We start from the raw sequence: 23,160 nt of genomic DNA, 5'->3' as shown, positions 1-23,160 counted from the left end.
CTTGAACACAAACATATTCACACGTATCCCCAACCTAGTCCTTCCAACAGAGCCTGCTTCGGGGAGGAAATTTCAGGAAGGCGCCCAGGTGGCAGCAAGCCCCACAACAGCGCTCGAGCTGTCGCGGTGCCCAAGGGCAACTTACGGGCTCAAAGTGAAAAAATAAAAAAATTGGGAAAAAAAGCGCGGAGCGGCGGGAGGGGGTGGGGTCTGGTCACAGACATAACTGACAACTGCCCGTGGCTGCGGGAGTCCACCCGCGCAGGGGAAACGCAGAGGCTGGGAGGCGGCGGCAGGGCGGTGTCCCCTGCACATTCGGGGCAGGCTGCCCTGCCCGAGCGCGCAGCGGCCGCCGAGGAGCGGCCCCCCGACCCGGCAGGAATCCGCACGGGAGACCCCGGCGGGCCGAGGGGAAAGAGCCCGGGGGGGCGGCCCCCCCTCCCGCCCGCCGTCCGGCGGGCAGGTGGGCGGGCGCCGCGCGGCGGAGATGCGGGCGAGCGCGGGAGACGGTTCCTGCCCCGCCAGGGGGAGCCTCTGCGCCGGCGGCGGCGGCGGCGGCGGCGGGGCCTCGGCGGGCGGCGCAGGGCGGCGGCTGGCGGCGGGGCCCCCCTCCCGCGTCCCCACACCCCCGCCCGCCCCCGGCGCGGCCCTGCCCGCCCCCTCCGCCCCCTCCCGCGGCGCCATGCGCAGGCTCAGTTCCTGGAGGAAGATGGCGACGGCCGAGAAGCAGAAACACGACGGGCGGGTGAAGATCGGCCACTACATCCTGGGGGACACGCTGGGGGTCGGCACCTTCGGCAAAGTGAAAGGTGAGGACCCCCGGGCGGGGCGGGGCGCGGCCGCGGACCCGGCGACCTCCGCTGCGCGCACCTCCTCGTCCCCCACGCCCCCCGCGCCCCGCGTCCCAGGGCTCGACAGCCCCGCTCCGGCGTCCGGCGGGAGCGGAGCCCGAGGCCGCGGCCGGCCGGGGCCAACCCCCCCGGGGCCGGTGGGGGTGGGGTGGGGCCCGGTCGCCATGGCGACGGCGCCGCGGCCGGGGGCTCGCCCGCGCGGGGGGCGGGGACGCGGCGGGGCGAACTTTCCCAGGCGGCGCGCTTGGCGGGCGGGGAGCGGCGCGGGGTCGGCCCCGGCGCGGCGGGGCTCCTTGGGTCCGGGCCCGCGCCCCGCTGCCGGCGTCGCTCGGCGTCGTCCGTGCTTCCGTCCTCTCCGGGGGGCTGTCGGCGGCCCTGCTGCGGCGGATTCTCGAGTGAGAAGCGTGTGCCCCCGAGAGGCAGCTCCAGGGGTGGTGACAGAATTGAGAAGGAAAATGGCCATCCCGTCGGAAAGGGTGACTAATTATTTTTCGGAGGAGCCGGTGCGTAAAGAGCCGGTCCCGCGTTTGCAGTGCCTGGTTTCCGCTCCGCAAGCTCCGTCGCCCGTGCGGCTGCGGCCCCGGGTGGCGGCGGTCGGTCCTGCGGCGCGGCCCCTGCCGCCGGTTTTCTCAGGGTGCTTGTGCTGTGACACAGTTCAGTGCGCATCCTTTGCACTTTGTTTTTTCTCTTAGGAAAGTGTGTGGATGCTCTTACTCTTGTGTTTCAAACAGTATTCTCGAAATAGCAGGCTTGCTCTTCGGTCCACCAGTTCTGGCTCAAGAAGTTCAATCGAAAGCTTTGTGCGGCATACTTCTTTTCTTTCGAACATTCGACGTTGTTATTAGGGAGGCAGAGGGGAAAAGTATGAAGCTGGTAAGAGTTCCACCAGTAGCCTGAGACTTGCAAGTCGTGTTTGACTCGAACGAAGGAAAAGCTGGTGAAGGTCTGCGCGGCGAAGTCACTCACTGAGCCTTGCTCTGCTAGCCGAACACGCACTTTCCGATTTTATCTGGGGGTGGAAGAGGAGAACCCTTCCTCCTCTTGCCTTTTAAACTCAGTCGTAGAACTGAGAATGGCTGTGTAGCCCACAGGGAAGCTACGGTCTGAAGCTTCTTACGAAAATCAGCCAGGCCAACGCTGTCAGAAAGCGGGAGGCAAATGGCAGAACAGGGTGGGAACGTCCCTTAGGGTGGGTCTGTATTAGGTCATGGGATGGTGGTGTTCCCGAGGTTATTTGTTTATTTTGGTATGCTGTCTGTTTGCTTGTTAGCGATTACAAACTGCTTTCAGTTCACACGTATTGGTAAGAAAAGCTCATTTATTCCCCCCACACAGTGATGGCAATATCGGTGCTTTCACTGCTTCCACAGCTCTGCTTGGGTTGGGATGCTCATTCTCCTGGTGTAGCGCTGAGCAGAGTCAGGTCTCTTTTCTTCTTTTTTCTTTATTTGTTAGGTGGCTTTTGGCATGGCAGATAGGAAAGCAAGAGGGAATTTTTTTGTTTCCCGGACTTGGTCCGTGATGCGGTTGGGACATGGGCAGTAGTGACCTGCTGCTCCTTCCCCTTCACTCCCCCAGGTGTGCCTCGCTGTCCAAGTCCACAACTTCGTCAGAGGCAGAAGGGCCAGTCGTAGTCAAAGGACCGTGGGTTTCATAGACACAGTTCAGTGTATTCACAGATACATTAGCTGGTGTTGGTCAAACCCTTCACCAGTGCATCTTTAAGTTGTTAAACAGTTGGGGTGCATTTTGCCCCAATAGAAAATTCAGCTCAACCTAGCCAAGACCATCTCTTCCTGTAATTCTTTCCGGAGGAAATGTTGGTGTTCCTCTCATGAATCTCATTGGCTCATCCAGTCCCTCTGGCCAGGGATGCCCTGTGCCAACTGGTTTAGGCTTTGGTTCCTAGGTAGGCACTAGAAAGGGAAGTGGAATTGCCCTTGGAGGGATATGGCCACTCTTGGATGTGTGTGTGTGTGTGTGTGTGTGTGTGTGTGTGTGTGTGTGTGGCGGGTGGGGGAGGGGAATCTTCTTCTGAAGTACTTGGATAGTGTAGGGGGACAGGGTAGATACCTAGACAGAAATGGGTATTAGGAGAAAGAGGGATATAGATGCTCAGTGAACGGGCAACAATAGCTCCTCTAGTGGTGGTATTGGCAACTTACATTAGCCTTAATTAGACAAGAATTCTTACAAATAATATGATTCAATGGACATAATATGAATAATATATTACAATGGAGATAATATTATGGATAATATATTTCAATGGAGATAATTTGGAGTAGAAAGAGCTTTTAAAGTTAGTTAAACACACTGGTAAAATAAACATAGAAAAGGAATCTATGAGGGAACTGTAAATTTATAATGATTATTTTGTTTCCTGTTACAGGCTAAAAAAATCCTTTGGTAACTTAACGTTGACATTTTGAGGGGAAAGTTTAAACAGACAACCAGGGTTAATTTTGGAATTATGCTTGAATTATCTTTTGTTACTCCCAGGCCCCCCACCCCTGTTGTCAAGGTGGTAGTCTCCCCTCCGTTGCTGGTCCACGCCCCGTTCCTCCAGGTGGACCAGTTACAAAAGCCCCGTGAACAAAGACCATGGGACTGCTGCAGTCATTCAAAACGGCAGTTTTGGTTAGTTCTCCAAGAGAAGGCCGCCTGAGTTGTTTTAACATAGAATCTATTTAGTTGGTGAGTATTTCTACATAAAACTGCAATGTCAGTTAAATAGGTGTTTTCTTTGTAAATGAGTCACAGTGGAAGATATTTAAACATTTAAGTAAAAAATCTATATGTGAACTATATATATCAGCATGGGTGAATCGCAAGTATATAAAATTAGCTCACTAAAGCGGAAGTAGAAGGGTATGTATGTATACTCAATATTTATGTAAATTTAAAAAACATGCAAAAACATACATTGCAGGTTGGAATACAAATTGGTACCACCTCTGTAGAGTGTGACAGTATTTATTAAAATTAACCCAATAATTCAACTTCAAGGAATTTATTCTGTATACTCCTTTGTGTGAAATAATGAGTTATTCATTGCCATATTGTTTGTAAATGCAAAAGATTGGAAGTAACTTTCTAATAGGATTATGGTTAAATTATGGTTTATTCATAGTGATATGCCTTGCAGAAATGAAAAAAAAAAGCAAGAGACTATATAATTTTAGAAACATTTTCCAAGTTGTATGTTTTAAGAGGAAAAGTAAGGGGGTAATAGAACAATATGTATAGTATACCTTCCATTTATGTATAAAAGCAGGGCAACTATGTATCTAAGTATATCTAAGTGTAAATACTTGTTCCTGTATAGAGTGTATCTTCAAAGATACAAATGAAACTGTGTTACATTAGTTATTCAGGGGAGGGGAACTAGGTTGCAGGGGGACATTTCACTGTGTATCCTTTTGTACTTTTGAAGTGTGTAGTGAAAGAATATACAAAATTAAATTTGCAAGCTAAGCATGGGAAAGCAATCTTACTATATTGTTTATGGATTCACACTTGTGGGAAAGGCAAACAGCGCATTCAAGAGAGTGCTTATCTCTGGGGAGAGAGGCAGGAGATAGATCTGGGAGGAGTCACACTGGGCTTCAGTTGTACTGCTTATGCTTGAGCCATTGGTGGGTGAGACAGGGTTATGTGGTGTGCCTTTTGGGATGCCTGAAATGTTTCATTAAAAGGTAGCTTTCTTAAATTTCCACCTATGGCTTTTAAAGCTTACCCCTCTCCAGGATTGTTTTCTTCACTAATATTTTTACAAGTGAGACTTTTATCCTTTTGATTTTAGAGTGGGGATGAAATCGTTAGGTGATTAGAACATCCTCAGTAGATGTTTCTGTCTTTGTGGGTGGCATCTCTTTCCTATTTAAAATCCTCTCTTTCAAAGTATGGTCTTGATTCATTCAGGATTACATATCTGATTAGAAGAGCATTTGTTACAATGTCCCACAGTTAGACAAAGTTCCCATTGGAGAGCAAGAGCGGTTGTTAGCTAATGTTTAGTTGACGATTCTGCTCTTCTTGTGAGGGTGACATGAATTCTGGTAACCTTTGCTGTGAGTTGTGTGCAAATTTCCCATTTTGTCCAAAAGCAGCCCCTTTGCACTACTGTAAAGCAGTGAAAGTGTGAAGAGTAAGACTTTGAGCCTTGGAAAGGGGGACATCTCAGTAACGCATGTCCTGGCACAGTCCATTTATGGCACTGACTGATTAGGGGGAGCAATTAATTTGGCTGAGACTGAGTTTAGTCAGTGGGAATCTTCAGTCACATCTTGAGAAAACTAAGGTTATTGTGAGGCTTAAATGTGATCATGTGTATTTCCTAAGCTGTAAGACACTATAGTTCCACAAGTATTGTGCTCCTGAAATTCTAACATTGAAGTATTTTGGTAATTGAGTTCAAGGCAAATATTTCTGTTCCCATAAGTAATGAAAGCACAGATTATCGTATGATGGTGTTAAATTACCAAGATTTGCTGGGAAGAAAGAGGGAGGAAAAGAGTAGTTAGAGCGGACACTGCCCACTCTGGAAGAGGCATCAGTGTTGAGGCATTATTTAAAAACCTCAGAAGGAAAAGCCTCTCTAGTTAAGACTGGGCAATACCAGGCTCAACAACTTTTAACAGGTTTCTTTACTACAGGGCATTTTAGAGCCTTTACTGTGTTAATACGCATAGTGAGCTGCTTCTTCTAAGATTGTATTTATTTGTTTTTAGAGACAGAGGAATGGAGGGAGGGAGAAAGACAGGGAGAGAAACATCAATGTAAGAGACAAACATCGGCTGCCTCTCACACACCCCCAGCTGGGGGCCTGGCCCACAACCTGGGCATGTTTCCTGATTGGGAATTGAACCGGCAACCTTTCAGTTTGTGGGGTGATGCGCCGCCCACTGAGCCACACCAGTCAAGGCAAGGTTTTGTTTTTGTTTTTAAATCATACCAGAGGCGGAACCCACGGCCTCGGTGTGTATGATGCTCTAACGGACCGAGCTGCCTGGCCGGGGCCGTAGTGATTTTGAAAAGTGAAAACGTAAGTCCTCTCCCAGATTTTCTTGATTGTGAATTTTTTTCTGTGGAGAGTCTCCAGTCCTAGTGTTTTGTAGAGCATACTTTATAAAATCTATTATAATAATTTTAGTTTTATGATTTTTCTAGCCCATAGAAAATTAGAATCTCCAAATCAGAGCGTTGGAGAAGGGGCTGTAAGAGTTGGCTATTGATAGTCTGTGAAGGATGAGACACAACTTCAAGAAGCAGAAAACTTCAGGAGCTGGAACACGTAGCCTAAGAGCAAGAAGTGCTGGGAGTGAGAAGTCCTATCCCACCAGGTGACTCCTACGGATGTCACTGTGTGAGGGCACAGGGGAGTAACTGATGCTCATACCCCTGAGCACCTAGCTCTGTGCAGTGTGTTCATTTAAGAGTACTTGGGCATGTGTAGAAGTTCAGAAAGCAGTTCAGGGCAAGTTCATGGGCAGTTCAGAAAGCCTGTTTTCCGAAGACAGTAATTCTGTTAACTTGTTAGTGTTAATGGTGAATATCATTTCAGGAAACTCACTTAGAAACTGATAAACTTATTGTATCAGGATCCTAGGGCTATAGTAACAAAGAACCACAAACCGTGTGGCTTAACACAACAAACCGATTCTCTCACAGGTCGGGGTTAGCGGGGTCACACAACCCTTTTGAGAGCACTGGGGAGTCTGTTCCTTGCCTCTTCCAGCTGCTGGTGGCTGCTGGCATTCCTTGGCTTGCAGCAGCAAAACTTCAGTCTCTGCCTTGGTCTTCACGTGGCCACCTTCTGTCTGTGTGTGTCTGTGGTATCTCTTTCTGCATTCTGTCCTCTTCTTATAAGGACCCCAGTCACTAGATATAAAGCTCACCCCAAATCTAGTTGAGATCCTTAACTAATTATGTCTGCAAAGACTCTTATTTCCAGATTTTGCTCTCTGAGGTTCCAGGTTAGATTTGACTTAGGGGAGGAGGGAAACTATAACCCACTACACTTGCCATTTTGTATTTTATATGCTTAGAGTCTATGCCCTTCATTTCTCCTTTAGTAATACCTTAGATTTTTAGTAACTTTTAAGTCGGTTTCATAAGTAGAATGCCTTCTTGGCACCTTGTGTTAAAGCAGGGTTTGAGTGACTGTTTTCTCAACCCGGAGAAAGGTCACAGCAGCAGTGTAGTAGGTAGTTACTAACTACTTCTTAAGTAGATGAATGAATTTTTAGCCTATTATTCTTTTTAAAACTACAAGACTATACGTTAAGGATTCTTCTGATATGTTAACTTCTACTACTTGTGCTTGATAAAAGGGTATTTATATTTGTATTATTATACTATATAATGTTGTTTTGAGGATTTTCTTTAAAAAAAATTATCACATTTCACTTACCATTTGGAAAAAGCACAGTATTTTCAGATGGACCTGGGTTCAGCTTTTGGCTTTGCAAGCCGCTCTCTGTGTGACCTTGGACAAGTTAGTTCATCTTCCTGTGCTTCATAACCTGTGAGGCGTTGCTAATGATACTGCTCTTCCAAGGCTGGTGAGACTTCGAGTCAGTATGTCTGGGTACAAAGTGGGAATGTCGTGAGTATTAACTAGTGTAAACTATGTACCTAAATTATATTATATATTAACTAGATTTATATTTTAAAAAAATACTAATCATTTAAAAAATCTGATTTAAATTTAAGTCAAGTGCACCTGTTTTTTGCATCCGTGCTCTTCTATGACCCAGGCGTTCCCGTAGTTTCGTGGTGCTGGTGACGTCCCTCTCAGGGGCCTGGTGCCAAATGAATAGATGTCTAGCAGTGACCTGTTGGAAATTAACCACAGTCAGGAAAAGGGTTGGACAGGGGAAGCCAGAAATCTCAGGGTTGGTGTTGATGGGGAGGGGAAGGACGGAGCAGGTTGGTGGGTTTGAAGCTTAGGGAGATGGGAGCTAGATGTGTAGAAGTTACAACTATTATTTATTTAACACTTATGTGCCTGGAGAAAGGCGTGCTACTGAATCTCAGTGGATAAGGGGGCCAGTCAAAGGGCTGAGATAAAACTGGCTGTCCCAGAACATTAAGGGCTGATTAGGTAGGGAGGAGGGACAGGTCTGGGAGAAATGGAAAATAACCCTAAGAAGAAATAGCTACCATTTTTTTAATCAAGCACTTACTATGTGTCAGGCACTGTGGAAATGCATACTACTTTATGTATTCCTTACAGTTACCTGTATAGAATATGTGATACTCTTATTTTTACAGATGAGTGAATAGAGGGTTGAAGTGATTTAATTCACCCAAGTCCAGCATGTAGTAAATACCCTCTTACAGGAACAAAGCGCAGATCCGCGTGGCCACAGGTTCAGTGCCCGTACAGATCGCCTTCTCGTGTGGCAGTGCATTGGGTGCGCAGTCCTACTCCTGGAAAAGGTCAATCTGCTAACACCTGTCATTGCTTTTTTTTTTTTTTAAACTTCCCTTTGGATTTTTTAAAAAATATATTTTATTGATTATGCTATTACAGTTGTCCCATTCCCCCCCCCCCGACTCCACTCCATCCTGCACACCCCCTCCCTCCCACAATAGTTCATGTCTATGAGTCATACATATAAGTTCTTTGGCTTCTACATTTCCTATACTATTCTTACCCTCCCCCTGTCTATTTTCCACCTATCATTTATGCTACTTATTCTCTATACCTTTTCCCCCTCTCACTCCTCTATTGACAACCCTCCATGTGATCTCCGTCTCTATGGTTCTGTTCCTGTTCTAGTTGCTTAGTTTGCTTTTGTTTTTGTTTTAGGTGTGGTTTTTAATAACTGAGTTTGCTGTCCTTTTTACTGTTCACGTTTTTTTATATTCTTTGTTTTAGATAAATCCCTTTAACATTTCATATAATAAGGGCTTGGTGATGATGAACTCTTTTAACTTGACCTTATCTGAGAAGCACTTTATCTCCCCTTCCATTCTAAATGAAAGCTTTGCCGGATAGAGCAATCTTGGATGTAGGTCTTTGCCTTTCATAACTTGGAATACTTCTTTCCAGCCTGTTCTTACCTGTAAGGTCTCTTTTGAAAAATCAGCTGACAGTCTTATGGGAACTCCTTTGTAGGTAACTAACTGTGTCCTTTTCTCTTGCTGCTTCTAAGATTCTCTCCGTATCTTTAATCTTGGGTAATGTAATTATGATGTGCCTTGGTGTGTTCCTCTTTGGGTCCAACTTCCTTGGGACTCTGAGCTTCCTGGATTTCCTGGAAGTCTATTTCCTTTGCCAGATCGGGGAAGTTCTCCATTATTTGTTCAAATAAGTTTTCAGTTTTTTGTTCTTCCTCTTCTCCTTCTGGCACCCCTATGATTCAGATGTTGGAACGTTTAAAGATATCCTGGAGGTTCCTAAGCCTCTCCTCATTGGTTTGAATTCTTGTTTCTTCATTCTGTTCTGGTTGGATGTTTCTTTCTTCCTTCTGGTCCACACCGTTGATTTGAGTTCCAGTTTCCTTCCCATCACTATTGGTTCCCTGTACATTTTCCTTTGTTTCTCTTAGTATAGTCTTCATTTTTTCATCTAATTTGTGACCAAATTCAACCAATTTTGTGAGCATCTTGATAACCAGTGTTTTGAACTGTGCATCCGATAGGTTGGCTATCTCTTCGTCACTTAGTTTTATTTTTTCTGGAGCTTTGATCTGTTCTTTCATTTGGGCCATTTTTTTTTGTCTTGGCGCGCCTGTTACATAAAGGGGCAGAGCCTTAGGTCTTCACTGTGGCGGGGTTACGCTGGTGGCTGCGCTGTGACCCTGTATGTGGGGGAGGGCCTTGAGGGAGCAATGGCACTTGTTCCACTCTCTGCCGGATTTCAGTTACTCCCTCCGCTACCCACAATCAAACTGGGCCCCTCTGGTGCTGGTTCCCGAGTGGGTGGGCTTGTGCACGCCCTAGGCCCCTGTGGGTCTCCCCAACAAACTCTCCTGTGAGGCTGGGAGTTTCTCCCGCTGCCGCCTCAACCCCCACGGGTGTTTTCAATCAGACGTTTGAGGCTTCATTTCCCGGAGCTGGAGCCCTGGGTTGCACCAGCTGCAGCCTTGCCCACCCCGTTCCACAAACTGCCACCTCTCTGGGTCTGCCAGCCGCTGCCTTGCTGCAAGTCCTCTCTTCCAGGCTGCCGTCTCCGCCCCTCCTACTGGTCTGGATGAATGTGTCGTCTTTATCTCCTTGGTTGTTGGACTTCCATACAGTTTGATTTTCTGTCAGTTCTGGTTGTTTTTTGTTTTTAAATTGTTGTTGTCCTTCTTTTGGATGTGCGAGGAGGCACAGTGTGTCTACCCATGCCTGCATCTTGGCTGGAAGTCTCTTTTGGATTTTTTTTAACTGAAAAGACTACAATATAGTAAGTACAATTTGAAAAAAAATCATTGCAGAATAACTATTTTCACATAATCATTTTCATGTAAATCTTGTCTGCGTAGCTGGAAAATGTAGAATGCATGGATAAATTTTGTTTGCTCTTTTCACATTTATAAAAATGCTTTCTGTAGTCTTCCTGTGAGAGTTTATTATATTTTAAGCTGTGTTTTGAAATTGGTCATTTAAGTTATTTGCAGTCTTTGTTCTCGTATAAGACACTGTAGTAAACATATTTATGCACATTTTTTCACCTACTTAATTCTAAGTTAAATTCTGAGGAGGTGAACTACAGATTTTTAGAAAATGAATGTCATCCTTAATCCTATTCTAGGACTTTGGTGACTCCTTTATGCCCTTAAAATATTCTCTTAGCTTACCTAGCCATGAAAAAGGAATTAGTATGTTAATTTTCCATTAAAAAAAAAAAACTAGTCATGTACCCTGTCTGTTCACTTAGTTCTTATCTTGCATGTGTGCACATGTGCATTTGAATGAACTCTTTGCAGTTGCTGGCCAGGCACCGACCCCTCCCGGCCACTGTCTCCGTTTTGTTTGAATGTTTATACAGTTGGACTTTGGTGATTGTTTTGAATGTTTCAAAAGTGAAGAAGTTATGCCTTTATACTGCTAATTTATAATTTGATGAAATGGTCATGTATTAGTAAAAACGTTTTGAGCTATACCTTGATTTCATTCTGTTTATCCTTTGGGGGTTACTTTTATTATTCATAGGTGGAATGATACTCTACTCTCTACTCATGAGTTAAATTTTACTTGATTCTGTTTTCCTTTCCCTCTTTTTCTTGCTAATTTCTTCCTCATTTTTTGGTATGTGTTTCATAAATTTTTCTGTCACATTTTTGCTACAACTTAAATGCTTTTGAAATTATTTTTTTTCTGATGCAAAATTCATCTTGCTCTGCTCTAATTTCATAACTTCTACATTCTCTGAACTGTCACCCTGAAGTAGTTAGTATTTTTCCTAAAACATTCATTTCTTGGGTGAGCTTAGTGTGTATTCTCTGCCCCCCTTTTCTTCTTTGGTACTATAATTTTTTTCCTAACCTAAAATTATTTTGGTCGTCCTTGGAGGCCAGAAAGGTTGCAGGACCCAGGCTGCTTTTGGTCAGTACCATTTTCCCTGGCAGCGTGAACTGGCACAGAGTAGGTGCTTAGCACATGATGCTAAGGGAACGCACTTGAGAGAATGCTTTGAATCCCCTCCTGCAGTTCCTCATTTAATGACGGAATATACGCATCTGGAGTTTTGCAAAACCCCGATTGTTTCTTAACGCTACTTAGGGTTGAAATTAATTGAGCAGGGTATGATATGAGAGGAGACTGGTTGATCTGTGATGGAGTTCAGGCCGAAATGGATTCTGCTTTAATATTTCCAAGTTTCAGTCTGCCAGTGTTACCAATACTGTGCATATTTCCCAGTGTCTCAGCTGTGCAGTTAAGGGAAAAGGCTCGCACCGAGTAAGCCAGGGCTTGGAGATTTTGGGGGTGGTTGGGACAGATGAGATTACTACTTCTTTAGATAACAATAAACTAGATCTCGAAAGAAAATACTTCTTAAATTGTATTTTCATAGTCAAGTTGATTGCTCTTAATCACATCTGTTTGATATTGGAGATTGAAGAAAGCCTTATCAGAAATACGAATGTGCTTGATTTCCATAGTTCATTTTCACTGTGACTGTAGGGTTTTCTTCCTCACTAATTTCACATATATTTTAATGAGGTTTTGATAGAAGGTCTGTCCAGAAGGTATCCAGCCATGTAGTACAAAAAATAGAAACATTTATTGAAGAAGACACAAGATACAAGAAACATTGTACATAAGACAATGACACCTCAGTCCCCTTCAAAATAAGCACCTAGGGAACTCACACAGTTCTCCCAATCACCATCAGCTGCCCTGTGATATTTTCCTGAGTCTCATCGATGGTCTGAAATCTCTTCCATTTCAAAGGTGATGTTAGTTTTGGGAAAAGCCAGAAGTCACAGGGTGCCAAATCTGGGCTGTAGGGGGCCGAGTCACCTGCATGATCTGATGTTTCACAAAAATACCCTGCATGAGACATGATGTGTGAGGAGGCTCATTGTTGTGATGAAGCTGCCAGTCACCAGTTGCCCATGGCTGCGGCTTTCTGAATCATCTGAATAGTTTCCGCAGAGGAATGTTCAAGCTTAATGCAAAATTTGATGCAGATTCTTTGTTCTACTCAGTCATTTTGAATGGATGGCCACACAGTACACATGCTCACCCAACAGTGCCTACTGCCCCCTACTGACCAGTGCAGTGAAGTCATCATTGTTCACACATGTGCATTCCAATCCACTCTTCTTGGCTGCCAGCTTACATCGATGTTGCACAAACCCTTCTCGTTACATTAACAATGGCTGGACTTTTTCCAGACAGACCATGTCATATATCCGGTGCATTCCGTTACTCTGCCATCTTTCAGGAAGCTGCTAAAATTTCTTAGCCATGGATGGTTTTGAGATTAGTTGAACTATATAAAGGGTAGTTAAATTTAGAGTTTCCTTTTATGTTATAGTAGCTTAAAAATGACACTGTACCCTCTGATTCTGAGATAATCCTTTGGGTTACAGCAGGCTGGGCTGCAGTTGGACGTTTGCTCATTTGCTTGTGAGATTTGCTTTGTAGAGGCACCGTGAAGGTTAAAGGGTCTGATCAAAATGGAAGCTGAACTGGCTCAGTGGATTGAGTGCTGGCCTGCAAATGAAAGGGTCGTTGGTTTGATTCCCAGTCAGGGCACATGCCTGGGTTGTGGGCCAGGTTCCCAGTAGGGGGCACACGAGAGGCAACCACACATTGTTGTTTCTCTCTCCCATCCCTTCTCTCTGGAAATAAATAAATAAAATCTTAAAAAAAAAAAAAAGGATCGAGAGTTAGGGCTATGACTTAAACACTTTGAGTCTTACTTAACAAAGACTTTTCTTTCCCATTGTGAAATATCTGTGTAATTCGGCCTTGGATTTAACATTATTAATTAAAATATTTAAGCAAAGTAGCAAGTGCTTAAAAAATTCAAAATAATTAGGAGCTACCCCATCCCTTGCTCTGGCCCTCTGGATTGCAGGGTCTGAGGGTGGGGGCAGGAGGGCCCATCACTCATTGCTTGGTGATCATGGTGGGGAGAAATGTGAACTTGCTGAAAACCTCTGGACCTGATCTGTAAAGTTCTCCTTCTTGGGGGTTTGCAAGGGTGGTGAGGCTCAGCCCCATCCCAAATTCCAGATGAAGCTGGAAATCCTATTAATATTGGCCTGAGAAAAATTCTTTAAGATAATGTTTTTTTTTTTTTTAAGATTTTATTTATTTAGAGAGAGGGCAAGGGAGGGAGAAAGAGGGGGAGTGGAAGAGGGGGATGTGTGGTTGCCTCTCATGCACCCCCTACTGGGGACATGGCCTGCATCCTAGGCATGTGCCCCGACTGGGAATCGAACCAGTGATGCTTTGGTTTGCAGACCCATGCTCAATCCACTGTGCCACACCAGCCAGGCTAGATAATGTTTTAAACACAAGAAGTTTAGAGTATCAGTATTGAGTTTTGAACTTAGAAATAGTAAAAAATATTGTATTAATGTGCTAGGGCTGCCAAAACAAAATGCTGCTGACTGAATAGCGTTAACAACAGAAACTTATTTTCTTACCGTCTGGGGGCTAAAGCCTGAGATCAAGGCAGCAGCAGGTCCGGTTCCTCCTGAGGCCTTGCTGCTTGGCTTGCAGAGGCCCACCTCCCCCTCTGTGCGCACAGCATCCCATCTGTGTGTCCAGATTCCCTTTATAGGGACACCCGTGAGGTGGGGCTCTGACCTACCTGAATTGTCTCATTTTAACTTAGTCACCCCTGTAAAGGCCCCGTCTCCAAATACTGTCACATTCTCAGGTGTGAGGGGTTAGGGTTTCAATATGTAAAGTTTGGGGGAGACATAAGTCAGCCCATAATAAACGCAAATGCCGAAGGAGGGATTTCCTGATATCTTTACCATAATTTTCAGCTGGTAATGATCCAGATTGCCAGGGAGAGCTCTCTGATAATGGTCTTACACACTGCGTTCTAATTTTGAAGAGACTGTTTTCTCCTGTAAAGGTAGAACGCTAAATCACATACTTAAAAATTAATTTTTTTTGTAAAGTAATACATGTATATTTTCAAAGGTCAAATAGTGCTAAGAGGTGTATTTATAAAACAGAATTCCCTATCTCCACTTTTAGCTCTTAGCTGTTTCTTCTTGTATTTATCTTTTTTTTTTTTTTAAGACCTCCACATTTCTGCCCTGGCTGGTGTGGCTCAGTGGATTGAGGGCTGGCCTGTGAACCAAAGGGTTGCTGGTTCTATTCCCAGTCAGGGGACATGCCTGGGTTCCGGGCCAGGTCGCCAGTAGAGGGCCCACAAGAGGCAACCACACATTGATGTTTCTCTTCCTCTCTCTCCCTCCCTTCCCTTCTCTCTAAAAATAAATTTAAAAAAACTAAAAAAAAAAACCCTCTGCATTTCTACTTGATATATGCATGTATATAAGCTATCCCTTAATTCTTATTGACAGGCTTTTTTTGTGGACTTCCTATTATGATCGATGAGGATATTCTCTCATAGTTTTCCTCTACCCCTTCATTCTCCTAATAACCTTATATCGTTCTTTGAAAAATCCATGTTTTGTGTTTTCACAATTATGACTGTATAAAAACTATTTGGTACGCCAATATCATGACTATATTTTCTACAGAACTTTTAATTTTCCTTGAGTTCTTACCTCATTTTTTCATTTGTTTAGTTTCCTTTGAACTTAAGTTTAAATTCCCCACGTCTTCAAATGTCTCTGTAAATTCTGTTGGTACAATAGTCCACACTTTCCCACCTGGAGGACTCTTCTCTTCCCCTCCCCACCCCCCCCATGGAAATAACCATCCTGGCTTCCCTGTAACATTCCTGTCTGGATCTGTTGCCTTCTGGGCCTTCTACATATCTGTTAACCTAGGACTTTGCTCCATGACCATATTGGGGATCCTGTTTGTTTTTCTCCTGTAGTGGGTACCATCTTCTTGTTTCTGGAGAAAGGGTGAAATTTTTGGAGACTTTGCCTCTATAAAAATGTCTAAATTCTATCCCCAATGAATATCAGGGCATTGCATTCAAAATTAAAAGGTAATCACTTAATTTTTTTTTACGTTAAAAAATGGAAACCACATGCTCATGAACCAGACTTTAAAAGGTCACGGGGTTATGGGTGGGGGTGGTTTGCCTGCAGCACGAGGGAGGGTTGTGGGATGATGGAGCTGTTCTGTATCTGATTGTGATGGTGGTGGCACCAGTACCCACATGTGTTAAAATCTGTAGGACTGTTCACCAAAAGAAAAAAGTTCAATTTGTATGTGTGATGTTTTAGTTTTAAAAATGAAGAATAAATGAAGAGAATTTAAAAGTGCAAAAAGGAAGTCTCTCTGTGTCTCCCCCTGAGCCTCCCCGCTTCCTGGACGGAGCCAATGCTGCTGGTTTCCTCTGTGCTCTCCGCTTAGTCACCCGTGTAAGCACGGGTGACTCAGGTGGATGCGAAAGGGGGTTGGGTTTGCTCGAGTGTTTTCTGAGACTGCTAAGATTACTACTCTGAGAATATGCTGCATAAGTACCTGGGCAGGCCTGGCACTAACTCACTGAAATGCTTCCCCCACAGTCGGCAAGCACGAACTGACTGGGCACAAAGTTGCTGTGAAGATACTCAATCGGCAGAAGATTCGAAGCCTTGATGTGGTAGGAAAGATCCGCAGGGAGATTCAGAACCTCAAGCTTTTCAGGCATCCTCATATTATTAAACTGTAAGCTCTGATGATATTAAATACAGTCCTATCATTTTCTTCATCACTTTTGTTCCTAATTAATATGAGAAGTGAGAAAGATGACTGTCATTTCCTTGGTCTGTTCTGGAGGACTTTGAAGTTTCTTCCTGTTCACGTATCTATCTAACCCTGCTCCGTGTCACTTAAGGCTGTGTTCCTGTTCTGCCCTTGTACTCGTCAGCAGTTACCTTTCCTGTTCCGTCTTGTCTGCTGGATCCGCGCCCTCCTGATGGATAACGCGCGGTGCCCTGTGTGCTGCAGAACCGACAGTGATTTGCTAGTACAACCTCCACACGCCAGTTAGCCTCCCTGGAGCTAATGCAGCAAAAAGGTTTTCTCTCATGTTGCTTCCATCTGATAGAACAAGTAACTATGTAGAAGATCAGGAATCCAATATTTCAGAAGGGCAGTAACATTACCGTTGTTTTACAGTTGCCAGTTGTAGGGTTTTCAGATGATTTATGTACTGCTCAGCTTTATTCTGTGGACTGTAAGTTAAAACTACTGTGACTTTTGTACTGAACAGGCTGACTCCAAATTGGTTTCACTCTCACCTCTTCTCATTTGTTGAGGTGTCCTGGTTTTAAATACTGCCTGTATGCTGATGACCCCTGAACACCCCCCTCCCACTTTGAAGCCTCTTCCCTTAACTCCAGGCTCGTGCCCACCGCCTGCTTTAGTCCTCCACGTGGATGTCCACTAAGCACAAGAAACTCCATGCAGCTGAAACTGAGCTCTCTATTACCCTCCCAAACCTGCCCTTCCCACAGTTTTCACCATCTCAGTGAATATCCAGTTCCTTGGGGTAGAAAGTTAACTTCCCTGTTGCTCTCACTTCCCACCCTCCATTCCATTTCTTCCTCCAGTTCCTTCATTGCAGTCAGCCTGGCCTGGGCTGCCTCCATGTTGCGCAGGGACTGCTGCCACAGCTCCTGCATCCACCTTTACTGTGTGTGGTCAGTTCTTCGTGATGCTGCCACAGTTAACGTGTGACTAGGTCAGACCACACACCTGCTTTGTTAAAAACCTTCATCTCCCTCAGAGTAAGAGCCAAAGCTCCCTCAGGGCTCGTGAGGTTCTCTGTCCTCGGGTCTCCAGTTACAGACTCCACGTCTGGGTCTTGGTCCCAGCTCACCCCGCTAGCCTTCTTACCATTGCTTAAACATTGCAGGCAGGCTTCCACCTGGGGGGTGCCCTTTGTGCTTGCTGTTCCCTCTGCCTGGGTCACCTTCTTCCTAGACAGTGGCGTGGTTTACTCCCTGACTTCCACGAGGCTCTGTTCAAATATTGCTTTATCCAAGAGGCCTTCCTTGAACACTCCGTGTGAAAGATAACGCTTAGTTTGCTTTCTTTCTCTTCCTAGCATGTCCCACCACCTGACATATTGCCTGTTCATTTAATGTTTGTTTCCTGGCTCCTAGAACATGAACTCCAGGAGGGCAGAGAAGTTTTCCCAGCTCTTAGTGCAGTACCTGGAATAGTATAGGTACTTAGAAAACATTTATTGAATGAATAAACATGCATGTTTTAACATTAGTAGGCAATGTTTTCTCTCACCAGGTACCAGGTCATCAGTACACCATCTGATATTTTCATGGTGATGGAATATGTCTCAGGAGGAGAGCTATTTGATTATATCTGTAAAAATGGAAGGGTAAGCAGTTCTGATTTAATCCTGTATCTGTTTTGTAACTCCCCTTGTCCCTTACTAGCTTTAAGATACTGGAAAGCAATTTTGTTAAGAGGTCTATTTAATAATCTTTTCCCTTAGTCACATATTTGTCTAGAATCATAGATTATTAGAGCTAATAAGGACCTTATAGATTATTTCCTTAGTCAACTTACACAGGTGTGGAAAGGGAGACTTACAGTTTGTGTATTTGCTCAGGGTCACATGATTTATTAATGACGGAATTGCAACAAGACCCCAGAACTCCTGACCCTCAGACTTCATGCTTTGGAGCCTACAAATGCTTTTAATATATGTCTTAAAGTATTGTATATATTTAATTCTTGTAAAATGTTCTTAAATACTTAAAGAGCTAGGCCTTGTTGGTTAACCCTAGTCACATTTAAGTTGTATTCATTTCTTGGTTTCAGAAATCCAATGTACCTCAAGTAGTAAGAACAGGCTCCATGGGAATTAGACTTAAAGAATTTAGAGTTGGAAGGAGCTTTAGAAGACATTTTGAGCAGTGTCTTAAGTTACAGATACAAAAACTGAACACCCCCCCTGCCCATACTTTTTCTCACTTCCAGGTTGTATGGTACGCAAAAGCCTCTTACTGGGAGAGCTGTGTCTAGAACTGCGAATCCTTTTGGTTTCCTTCCCAATCTAAAGTTCTTTATATCATTCACTCATTTATCAAACTCAACTCATTATTTAAGTTAATTTTGATTAGCCATTTCTTAACATGGTTCATTTAAATTCTAGATTTGTACTTCTCTATTCACTATACTGCCTCCCTCTCCCACCCCTGTGTCCCTTTCTGCCTGGAAAAAATGGAAATAGGCCCCAGTTGTATTGGTATCTTTGTTTTCTTTTCTGTTTTTCATTTTTTTTGGTCAGTTTGCTTTATGGGAATTTTCTTCAGTTTTTATCTGTTGCTTATTAAAATTTCAGTTGTCATTTTTCTATTTCAAAGATCTTGCTTCCTGAAATCTTTGTTTAACTAGCCTGTTTTCCCCCCACAGATGTGGTAATCTTATGTGTGTGAAAATGACAGTTAAATTTTTTCTTGTGTCCCCTGCATTGTTTCTGTACGCTCTGCGCTCCCTGCTCCCCTATGTTGTTGTGTTCACTCTATTGGTCTTCGTCTTTTGTGCACTGGCCCTCCTCATTGGTTGTCCCTTCATTTGAGAGTGAGGTACTAAATGCCAAGCTCATGTGGGTGGAACTTACTGATTGGCGGGCCTCCCCAGAGGTTGACTAGGTAGTGACCTGTCCATTTTGTTAGGGCACACCAAATGTCAGTGATTATAAATATCTTTCCTTGTATCAGATAGTTGCTACAGAAGACACCTTCCAATCTCCCTGAGAGTCCCAGCTTAGCTGCCCGCACTCGGAAGCTGAGTGGGGTGGAGGCTGCAAGGTGTTCCTAGTTAGTATGTCGACTTTCACTTAATCCCTGTTTTCCTTCTGGTGCCTCATCCTTGTCTTGGAGTCCTTGAGGACAGAGCTGGGTCAGCCTTACTGAAGAATAAATCACGGGTCTTCTTCCCTAGTAGAGGAGAGTTTAAAATTTCTTTCTTCAACCACTTGTCAGCCCACCTCTCATTTCTACCTTCAAAAGTTCCCAATACTTCCAGCTTCTGCGTCTTTCCAGGGTTCTGTGCAGAGACGGCTTCATGACTGCTTTCCATCCCTGTGGGCTTAGGGTCTGGGGTCTTTGGGCTGGTGAGTGTTGATTATCACTGTGCATCTGCTCTCCAGTTTGGCTCCTCTTGACACTGCTGTCTCTTCTCTGGTTCTTTTCATCCTTATCTAATAATGTCACTTCAGTAATAGTTCAAGGAGCAGAGACAGATGGTTCAGCCTGCCATGTTTAACTGGAAATGTGCTTTGTCTTTTCTGATCTTCTGTTGTAGTTTCCACCTTCATCCTTTGTGCTGTGTGTATTATTAATACAGTATAATCTTCATTTTTGTAGCCTGTGTAGTTATTTTGCCACTTACATTTTGTTTAGTCAGTTTTCTTCTCTTTCACATTTAGAATGCATTCTTTTTTCATTTAATATATTTGATATAAAGTATTAAAAAATGAACCTACATTTCTTCTAGAAATAAAGGTGTTAGGCTGCTTATGCATTAGTACTTTTTTAGAGGAAGGATATCTCATAGTACTTCGATAGTTTTAATTTTGCCTTAAAAAATTATTTCATCTTTTCTCCCAGATTATCCATGTCACTTCAGGTATAAAAGTCTGGTTTGAGAATGCTACTTTGTGACCGTGTTACAGAACTGCATATTAGACTCCTTTGCCTAAAGAGTTTAATAGCTTTTTATTAAATACGACTTGTTAGGGGCAAGCATGTCTAAGTAATGATTATAGAAAAACATAAAATAAGAAAGTACAGAAGTACAGATAAAAGGAAAGAGAATTTTATTTTATTTTATTTTTTATCCTTGCCCGAGGACATTTTTTGATTGCTTTTAGAGAGAGGTTGTGGGGGTGGGGGAGAGAGAGAGAGACAGACAGACAGACAGACAGACAGACATGGATGTGACAGAGACACATTGTCTGGGGTGGCCTTCTCATACACTTTGGGGCAGGGCCTGAGCCTGCATCCTGGGTGTGTGCCCTGACAGGGAATTGAGCCTGTGGACGATGCTCCAACCAACAGAGCCACACCGGCCAGGCCGCGAAAAAGAAATTTTAAAAGAGTATTTTTTAAAATGTATTTGCAGGAAAATGGAGACAACTGTCCTTGAAAAACAATTTAAAAAATTAAAAATAAAATAAATGTTGAGCTAAAAAATGTATTTGTGTCATAATTTTATCAGTAAGCAGATTAAAGATAGATGCTTTTATATTTTATAAAACAAATGAAAGTGGGATTTTTCTTTTGTTAAAATTAAAATGTCTTTCATTTCAGAACATAAAATAAGATGGTTGCTTGCTAATTCATTAGCAGTGCTTAATGTTAATTCCTCACGTAGCTTAAAATAGTATCCCCACCACAACTTAACGCTCTGTGTCCTTATCCTGCTTTATTTTTCTTCAGAGCACTATCACTCATTTATTTGTCTATTTTTATCAACTGTATTAGGTCCTTTGTTTTATTTGTTGCTATATATCATTAAACAGTACGTGGCACAATGACGATGAAACGTTTTGAACTTATGGGAGAAAACATGCCTAGTTTTAAGCAGAACTTGGCACGATTTGAACTGGCTCGTGAGATAGAAGGAGCGCAGGCTGGGATGATGCTGTCATGGGATCGCTGGTGTTAGCAGGCTGGGTTGCTGATTTTGGTTCCAGGACCCTCTGAACACTTCTGTTCTGGGCTGCATGTACCTCCTGTGCATTTCAAAAGTATCTTACAAGTGAGGTTCACTTGGAAGGGTTCGTGCATTCATACAGTTTCACAGCTTGGAGAATTATAGGTAGAAGAATTTCTTTTGAAAGACATACCTTTAAGATGTCTCTCTACTTTTCTTAGCTGGATGAAAAAGAAAGTCGACGTCTTTTCCAACAAATCCTCTCTGGCGTGGATTACTGCCACAGGCACATGGTGGTCCACAGGGATCTGAAACCGGAAAATGTCCTGCTTGACGCACACATGAATGCAAAGATAGCTGACTTTGGTAAGGGGGTTTTACAGTTTCCTCTGTTCACTGTGTTTAACGGACGTGAGAAGCAGTCTTCAGATAACGTTTACTTTTGTGAAATGGACTGAGTTTCTCAGAGTACTGTATCTTCACCGTTTTGTTCACGAGCGCATAGAAAGGAGAAAATAAGGAATTCTCTTTTCTTAGCTCTGTGTCTTTAAAATTGAGTTTTGTGACAGTAGGTGAACAATTTAAGTTGGTGGCAGTAGAGACATTATTTGACAGAGCCTGTCACATGTGAAGGAGGAGTTAACAACCCATTACTAGTGTGTCCTTTTGATCAGTTACGGAGCGAGAGGAAAGAGCCTGGGATGGAGTTATTCAAGTGTTGAAAGCCAGAAGGTAAACCATATGAATAAAATTATTTAGGACAAAAGGTATTTTTGATTTTATTTATTTACTTTTTAGAGAGAGGGGAAAGGAGGGAGATAGAGAAATGTGGACATGCGAGAGAAACATCAATCAGTTGCCTCTCACACACCCCCAATTGGAGACCTGGCCTACAACCCAGGAATGTACCTTGACTGGGAATCGAACCGGTGATGTTTTGGTTTTCAGGCTGGCACTCAATCCACTGAGCCACACCAGCCAGGGCAAAAAAATGTATTTTTAAATGATAGAAAACCAATTTCAACTTGAGAAAAACGTAATTTCAGCTTGAGGAACATTATTTGGATCATCAAAATGAATTTATTTTCCCTCTATTTCCTATATAAATTGCCATCAACATTCTTAAATCTGAGCACAGAATGAATCTTTGCAACTTTCTTTTCCTTAGCTTCGGTTCAAATCAGAGGAGAGTCTTGTATTTTCTTCAGTTTTGAATATATATATTTTCCAGTGTATAGAGATTCACTGAATAGTGCTAACCATCCCTAAGCTATTATTTTTTTGTTTTGTTTTATTCTTTGGTAGTTGACTACACTATTTGACTTTCTTGTACTACAACTGTGATGAATATTTTTATAGAGGACATTTTTGAGAAGGCAGAGGTGTCTTTTTGGAGTAAAACTATGAGGAAACTTTAATTTCCGAAATTATTGTATCTTATTAAAGAATCAGATCAGGGGTTAAGGGAAACTTTTAATTCTTCTACTCCTCTGTTCTACATTTTTTCTTAGTAATTTCTGTATTAATAAAATTTAATCATGAAGTTTATTCTAGTAAGCACAGTAACTAATAGCTTAATATATACACATTAAACTCCCAAAGTGCACTAATTTTAAATGTTGAATACATTACAAATTTTGGGGCATAATGGCAAAATATTTGGGGACGGTAAAGACTATAGGATTTTGTTGGAGCAAAGAATAAAATGATTTATTTCCTTAATGCAAACTCACTTGTATTGTTTAATGGAGTTTTGCTTTTATTTTTGTCCTTGGGAAATCTTGAGTAGTTGATTTTGTGCATTTTCAGGTCTTTCAAACATGATGTCAGATGGTGAATTTTTAAGAACAAGTTGTGGCTCCCCCAACTATGCTGCACCAGAAGTAATTTCAGGAAGGTAGTATCTGATGTCCCCTGCCCTCAATACATTCCTAATGGTCATTTTCGCCTAGATTTGTTATTCTGTAGTGCCTGTGGTGTTTAATTCTAATGAGAGGAGAGAGACTTAAGGCTTGTTCTTTTCTTATCCAGAAAATGTTCTGTTGTAAGACTAAAACATTATAATTGAGGACTCCGTTTA

General features: G+C 43.2%; 1 protein-coding gene across 4 annotated transcripts in view; it reads left to right on the top strand.

Annotated features, from left to right (window-relative positions):
- The first annotated feature begins 511 nt into the window (after positions 1–511).
- Positions 512–23,160, top strand: part of PRKAA1 (protein kinase AMP-activated catalytic subunit alpha 1) — a 31,689-nt gene continuing 9,040 nt past the window's right edge. The window contains exons 1-5 of one of the 4 annotated variants that reach the window (XM_053914491.1): positions 512–809; positions 15,977–16,118; positions 17,700–17,793; positions 21,302–21,446; positions 22,890–22,977. In XM_053914491.1, the coding sequence (XP_053770466.1) occupies positions 683–809; positions 15,977–16,118; positions 17,700–17,793; positions 21,302–21,446; positions 22,890–22,977 (596 nt within the window). In that variant the 5' untranslated portion in view covers positions 512–682. Of the gene's footprint in view, positions 810–1,100; positions 1,355–15,976; positions 16,119–17,699; positions 17,794–21,301; positions 21,447–22,889; positions 22,978–23,160 lie in introns of those variants that run through there. The other 3 variants (XM_053914495.2, XM_053914504.1, XM_071219825.1) reach the window with 3 other exon arrangements.

This window comes from Desmodus rotundus, chromosome 1 (genome assembly GCF_022682495.2).
Source record: "Desmodus rotundus isolate HL8 chromosome 1, HLdesRot8A.1, whole genome shotgun sequence".
NCBI classification, from domain to species: Eukaryota; Metazoa; Chordata; class Mammalia; order Chiroptera; family Phyllostomidae; genus Desmodus; species Desmodus rotundus.
The sequence above is the reverse complement of the archived record's forward strand: the minus strand, read 5'-3'. Positions and strand labels throughout refer to the sequence as shown.